The sequence below is a fragment of the Kryptolebias marmoratus genome, linkage group LG5 (assembly GCF_001649575.2).
Source record: "Kryptolebias marmoratus isolate JLee-2015 linkage group LG5, ASM164957v2, whole genome shotgun sequence".
NCBI classification, from domain to species: domain Eukaryota; kingdom Metazoa; phylum Chordata; class Actinopteri; order Cyprinodontiformes; family Rivulidae; genus Kryptolebias; species Kryptolebias marmoratus.
The window spans coordinates 25,030,562-25,037,852 of NC_051434.1; the positions used below are offsets into that span (position 1 = coordinate 25,030,562).

Below are 7,291 nucleotides of genomic sequence, written 5' to 3' on the forward strand. Positions count from 1 at the left end.
AGGACAATAACTTCTACTAAGTGTCACATTAAACTACAAAACCACTAAAGTGCAAGACAGTGTTGACTTTGAATATAATGCACATGTTTCAGGCACAATATCCAGGAAGGATCATGGCTTAAGGTAGGGGCAAATGGTGGCCAGCAGTCTAGATCTGGAATCAAATGAAGTCTTATGTGGACCTAGATCATTTGTAAAATGTCAGCACAATGAGGCTAAAAATAAAACACACACACACATACATATATATATATATATATATATATATATATATTCTGGACTGGACCTTTGCTTGAAATAAAAATTGGACAGATCTCAATGAATTTTAATTGAAGACCACAGGCTTAAAAGAAAAAAATCTTCTCACAATACACAATATTAAAAGCATAAACACAGTAGATGCATGTAATCCACCCTTCTTGTTGCTGTTGTTGTTACATCTGACACACTTGGGGATGTAGGTCAGGTTAGAGGTGAGGCTATGTCAAGATTTTTTGCACCGCAAAACCCATTTTCAAGAATACCATATCTGGGCTCCTAAAGTGTTTCTGTGTGGACGCAAGGCTAAGATGATAAAAAAGAACAAACCCAAAAAGAAAAAGTTTCCCTCGTGGATAGCTTGCAAAATGCACAAAAAAGCTTTAATTCACACTCATTGGACAGACAACTGCACAACCACAGAACAAGCACAAGAAAAAACAACAACAAAGTAACAGTATGGGAGAGGGTTGGGTGGGAATGCTGCAAAGAAAAAAAACTTGAAGGACAATGTAAGTACAACATTTTGGAAACTCTTTATCTTGTTGCTCGATGTCACTTTAAAAAAAACAAAAATCACCCTCATGTGCTTGGCAAGAGGAAGAATTATGACTTTGTGCCAATGAGTGAACACATGTACTTGCATAAATCATCCATCTTGTTTGGCGGTTAATTACTCTTGTTTACCCTCTGAGTAACCTCAGGATGGGGCGGCACGATAGGAGGGAGCCTGGGTAGACAAGATAGCACAAAATAGTAATCTGCTGATGCCGTTCATCAGTGAGTAATTCACAGGAGTAAAAGCACATAGTGGGCTTGAACCTGGGTGTTAGTGAATTAGACAAGGTTGCTGAGGTGCTGAGGATGGCAGCTCCATCAACTGACTGTGGCTGCTCACTAAGCTGTTCTGGGGTCAGCTGGTGAAGGTGCAGAGCTGAGACCAGCCAATCAGACAACTCCTCAGGATGTACAGCAGGCTCTGATCGTTGCTTATTTCATTATGGGGAAAGCTACATAAATCCACAAAATGGAGAGGAAGAGGCACAGAGGGAATATTTGCATTTCTCTTCTATCATCTCTCCACCCACCACCACCTCCTCCAACACCACCGCTTTTCATCCCTCCCCCATTTAGCGCAGAGTGACTTTTATCATCACTTTCACCAAAACACATTAAGCTGGTGTGTCCAGAGTTGAAGAGAGAAAGGCGGGGGTTGAAAAAACAAAGGAGCACATTAGATTTGCAATCGAGATGCATCAATCTGACATTACTTTAGAGAATAAAGAAATGACGATGTATTTCAATGGACTGGTGCTGATGTTTGTCTGAAAGATGAATGTCCTCCTGTGCTGAACTGAGCAGGAAACACCCCTGGTCACCAAGGATCAAACAAATCACACCCTGGATCATAGGGTTCCCCTCCTTTTTACACCTTTACTTTTAAGCCAGTATCTCTATCGGCTGCAACTGTCAGACTAGATGACAAATAGCATTTGCAAGGGAGTCTCTAAAATGTCTCAGAACATCTGCAGAGATTCTCAGTTTCCTCACGTGAGTCACAGAGGTTTGCTGTCTTGTTGCTTGTATTTTGAACATGTTCAAAAAATTTGTGTGACAAATTCTTTTTCATCAGTTGCAGAATTGTTGTACGCAATTTGAATACTTCTCAATATAGTTTCTATAATTCTAGAGCACTAGAGCTGTATTTTGACACCTGCACAGGAGATTTCTTTATAACATCAAAGGCCTTAGTCTTGAATGTCCAGATCTAAAATCCACACTGATGATAAATAATAATTATTGGGGAAAAAAATAAAACCGTTACAAATCTGTATATCTTCATTTCTAAAGTATACACCAGTAGATAAAAATCATAAACATGGAGGTGGCTGCCAAGGTGGGTACCAAACCAGTAGATGTGGGTACAAGTACATAGCCTAGAATACAGTTTTGTAGGCCGTGCTCACAAAAATAGGTGGTGGTTTTCATTTTGTATGTCTTCATGGCTTGCTGGTCACTTGGTTGCACTCAGAATTAAACTGAAACTGAAAATTCATCTATTTTCTCTCAATTTTGAGTTCCCAACTTGTACCTATCAGTCACAGCCCAATAGGATACTACACTTAGCTTTTATTCTTCAAAAATGATCCCTTTCTCCATCGTTATCACCAAAGCCCCTTGCCTTTTACATTCCAATTTGAGAGCACATTTGCATTAAAGAAAATTAATAGTTGTTTGATCATGATCTAAGTCTGACACCTTTTTTATTGGAGAGGATAATACTGTAGAGTGGATTACGTACATTAAACTGAAGTCAACACACAACATGACTTGGCCTGATATTTGTGTTACCGCATCTGTATGACAAGATGGGTGTAAAGTGCTTGAGGGCTGACACACTGAATGGCATTTGAAGAAGAGAGTAAAACAGAGCAACAATTATTGAGGGGAGTGAATAGGGGTGGCATGGATTTTAGAACTGGGCTGATTTGGGGCAAGTTTAATATTGAGACGGTGGAAGAAGAATTAACAACCACAATGTGGAAGTGTTGGGAGTACCTAAGAAAAAAAGAAGAATGACAGTATGTCTCAGCAAAAGAGAATCACAGTCAGTCAGTCAGTCAAAGGGTAAATCCCACCATCAGTCCAGCCCAATGGGCAGGCTTTGTGAACTCAAGCCTGAGTTCACCCTGGAACCCAGCTCTGGTTGCTGTGTACTGGCGGATGGCAAGCAAAAGCCCCTAAGCTCACGCCCATCCCAATGCCCACTCCTTGTGATAGAGATCCATCAAAGTTGAAGTCCACATTGTCCATGTCCATAAAGTCACTGAGCAAGATGGAGTCCACATCACAGTCTAAACTATTAGTGATATTTTCCATCTCCAATTGGCCAGCCATTTTGTTATGGGAGTTGTGCTGTTGCCCCTGGTATCCAGCATTTCCTGGCTGATTGTTGTTGAGATGATAGTAACCTTGCCAGGAGTCAGTCATACCCTGATGGTGAGCTCCAGGGTAAGACTGGTGACGGGGGTGAGGTGCGGATGCCAGGTGGCAGGGATCCTGGGGAACATCCATAATTCCTGCAGGGTTTGGTGGCAGGGAAGGGGATGTTGGGAGGTGGGGACGTGGCCCATAGTGGTTAGAGGTCTTGAGACTATAAGGTTGAAGGATGTCAGTGCTCACCCGGGGGGACAGAGCTTGATGGTGAGGCCCGCTGTGCATAGGATTATGAGGGTTGTGGGAGGGGTGACTGTGCAAGTGATTCTGACTGGAGTGAGGGTTGTGATCATGGTTAGAATTTACCTTGTTTCTGTGACTATGTTCATGGCTCTGACCATAGTCATGGGCAGTGTGAGGCTTATGACTGTAGTCAAGGCTAGCTTGGTGTTTATGACCTTGATTGTGGTTCTGATGGTGGGCTGTGTTTTGCTCTTGGACTGAGCCATGGCCATTGCGTAGACTACGATTGTGAACACGTTCTTGGCTGTGATTGTGGTTTTGATTGTGGCTGTGACTCTGATTGTGGTTGTGTTGGCTGTGAACACAATTTCCTTGTGTTAATAACACATTTGTTTTGCATCCTTGACTAAGCATAGTGTCTTTGCTGCAGTATGCAGGACCTCCTGTGAGCAAACTTTGCAGGGCATTGCTCTCTGAGTAGGTCCTCAGTGGACGCTGAAAACTAACTGGCTTGTTCTCCTGAATGGTCTCCATAGGAGTGTGGTGCCGTAAAATGCCCATGGAAGACTGTCCATACATGGGCCCACAATAGGGTCCCTCTGTTTTTGGCCCAGGCACATAGGGGTAACCGTTACATTTGATTTGCTGTTGCTGGGAGTAGCCACTCTCATCCAGACTAATTGTGCCTGTCAGGTCGGTGAGCTGAGGCAGCTCCACACTGGGGCAGTGGCTTCCAGTGCCCAAGGCTGGGGAGCGTGTGCTGGTGGGACTAGGGTATAGCCGTGGAGAAGCTGAACAAGATAGTCCACCCTCCTCAGGTTCATCAGCGTCTGCCTCTGCTAAGATTGGCGATAGGCAACCACTCAGTGTGGAAGCAGAGGATGAGGTACGAGAATGTAGGTCTGTCCAGGTACTGTACTCCTCTCCATTAATGCCAATGCTTCCCTTCCCTGGACTGCCATGCTCTGGGGAGCCCTGCATTGCTGAACCAGCTCCCTGAACTGGTCTCTGTCCAAGACCTATGGGCCCTGCTCTCTTTCGGCTAATGCGCCCCTTTGTCTTCAGATAGCGTGTCCCATTTTCTATGGAGGCTGCCCGTCGTCTGGGTCCCTTACCCATCTTTCCTCCTTCTGGGTTAAGCATCCACCAGGAACTCTTCCCTGTCCCTTCATTTTGCACCCGGATGAAGCGACTGTGCAGAGACAGGTTGTGTCTGATTGAATTCTGGAAGGAGAGAAAAGAGAACACAAATGAACATTTACAATTACAACCTCAATTCTGAAAAAAAACTGGGACACCCATATTTTATCCACAATGGAACATATTAAACTTATGTAATGTTTAAACTAAAAAATGGTACCAGGTTCTTTGGTAGCAACACACCTTAAAAAAGATGAAACAAGTGAAACAAAAGGCTATAAAAATAAGTGGTATGAATAAGAAACAACAGGAAGAGTATTTTGCAACTAATTTGTTAAATTGGCAACAAGTGAGTAAGGGGACTGAGTATAAAAAGAGCATTTTACAGAGGTTGAATCCCTTAGAGATAAAGATGGGCAGAGGTTCATTAGTCTGTGTAAAAGTGTGCATACAGATTGTGGAACAATTTCAGAATAATGTACATCAACAGAACATTGGGATGACTATGAATGTCCCATAATAAACAGTTCACATCATCAAAGGATTTAAAGAATCTGGAGAAATCACTGAGAACAAAGAACAAGCCTAAAAGTCAATATTGGATGCATGTGATCTTTGGGCTGTCTGGTGGCACTGCATTAAAAACAGCTCTGATTCTGTTCTGGACATCACTGCGTGGGCTCAGGAACACTTCCACAAATCATTGTCTCTAAACAGTTAATTGTGTCAACCACAAATGTTGGGTAAAGCTCTAACATGCAAAGAACAAGCTTAATGTAAACACCATCCAAAAATGCTGCAGTCTTCTCTGACCCAATGTTCATTTAAAATAGACTGAGGCAAAGTTGAAAATTGTTCTATGGTTAGACATATCAAAATTTGCAAATCTCTTTTGAAACTAGAGATTATTACATTCCCCTACAAAACCTCTGGTCTCCTCAGTTCCTAGACATTTACAGACTGTTGTTAAAAGAAGAGGAAATGTTTCACAGTGGAAAACATGGCCCTATCCCAACATTTTTGAGATGTGTCCTGTGGCAATTTTAGCCAATTTATTAGAAGTGCTAAAGCATTCCTAAAAATGGCCTACATTTTTTTAGGGGTTCTAAAGCACCCCTTAAAATTAACTCAGCAAATAAATAAATAAGTAATTATCGTGATTGTGTGAAGTTATATAATTCTTAAGACTATAGTTCACTAAAATGGACTGGCTAACAAGATGACTGGCTCAATGGAATCACAAACCACCACACTGATTCAATTAATGATGAAATTCAACATAAAAAGCTGGAAATTTTCACCATGATGCTTTTGCTTTGAAACCAGTTTGTATTTATGAAGTGCCCATTTTTGTTTTTCCATCTGAGTCGTAAACTGGTATGAGCAGATTCAGCAGGTAACCGCAGAAGTCTAGAGATAGTTACTTCAAGAAGTGTCAGTGCATTCTAAAAATGTAAGATTGATAAACAATGTAGAGTTTTTAATTAACACAAATATCTAAGTATTGATTTACTAAAATACATGATAAAGTGTGATGCTTAGTTGTGTCAATAAAATGTTTGGATTTACTTTCCCTCTGTTTCTTTTTGTATAAATATCAAACTATAGTTTCACCAAAAACAAGTTGTCTTTATCCAATCTAATTCAATGAGCAGATTTTCTCTGCCTTTAGAGTAGGACTGTCAAAATCAAAATAATCAAAATGATATGTTAAATAGATGAGGAGAAGGAGAGTAATCAATACTACTTTCTAAGCTTGTGAAAACAGGTTGTGGCACTTTATTAATACATTGATCAAGTCATATTCTTCACAATGACTGCATATGATGCAACTGAAGTTATTTAAGAAACAAATGACTCTGAAATATTTTGGATTAAAGAGGAAATAAATTTTTATTTAAAACCATTTAACAATCATTTAAAAAGTCAAAAGTGGAAAATAACCCTATACAACAGTTTAGTTTTATTTATATCAGTTTGTGCCTCTTCACTAGTATTTTTCTAGAGACACAAGTGTTTAAGTCCAAGATATTTAAATAGTACATTAAGCATAAAGTTATCTATAAAATGAACTTTTGTAACCTCCCTATTAGAGATAGGAAAGCATAACTGCAATAAAACAAGTCTCAACCTATAAACTTTATGGTCTAAAAGCAACACTTGCATGTTGAATGTTATTTAATTTCCCTTTGGGATTAATAAAGTATTTTTGAATTGAATTTGAAATATGAAACAAACCTGATACAGAAACTAGCAACTTATAAATGTCAGTATCTAACAGACTTTAGACTGATTTTTTTTTTCTATTTTCCTAATCAGTTCATGTGTTAATGTGAATCTTATCGCCCATCTCAAATATCCAAATGACAGTTTTGATCAACTTGCTTCTAATGTCTGTATTTGCATTCCTGGTGACAAATTTGTTCCTCCATTGTACTTTTAATAATACACATATACTCTATATGTAATCAGAAAAGAACCTCCTGCAGTATCATTAATCAAAAAAGACAAAATTTTAAGGAGTTTGTATGTTCTCTTTGTAGGTGTCTGTGTGTTAGGGGGTGGGGGGTTCAAGGCAGGGGTGGAAATTAGCACCCGCCACCCGCCAAATGCGGGTAAATATTTGAAGTGGCGGGTGAATTTGATCAACACACACGCCACTGTGGCGGGTTGGCAATTTGAACAGAAAATGTGTTATTTGTCCTCTTGACAT

General features: G+C 40.2%; 1 protein-coding gene across 1 annotated transcript in view; it reads right to left on the reverse strand.

Moving 5' to 3' along the window:
- Positions 1 to 279: 279 nt before the first annotated feature.
- The window catches only part of foxo6b (forkhead box O6 b), a 95,462-nt gene continuing 88,450 nt past the window's right edge, over positions 280 to 7,291 (reverse strand). The window contains exon 2 of the mRNA XM_017436653.2: positions 280 to 4,662. Within this exon, the coding sequence (XP_017292142.1) occupies positions 2,944 to 4,662 (1,719 nt within the window). The 3' untranslated portion in view covers positions 280 to 2,943. The remainder of the gene's footprint in view (positions 4,663 to 7,291) is intronic.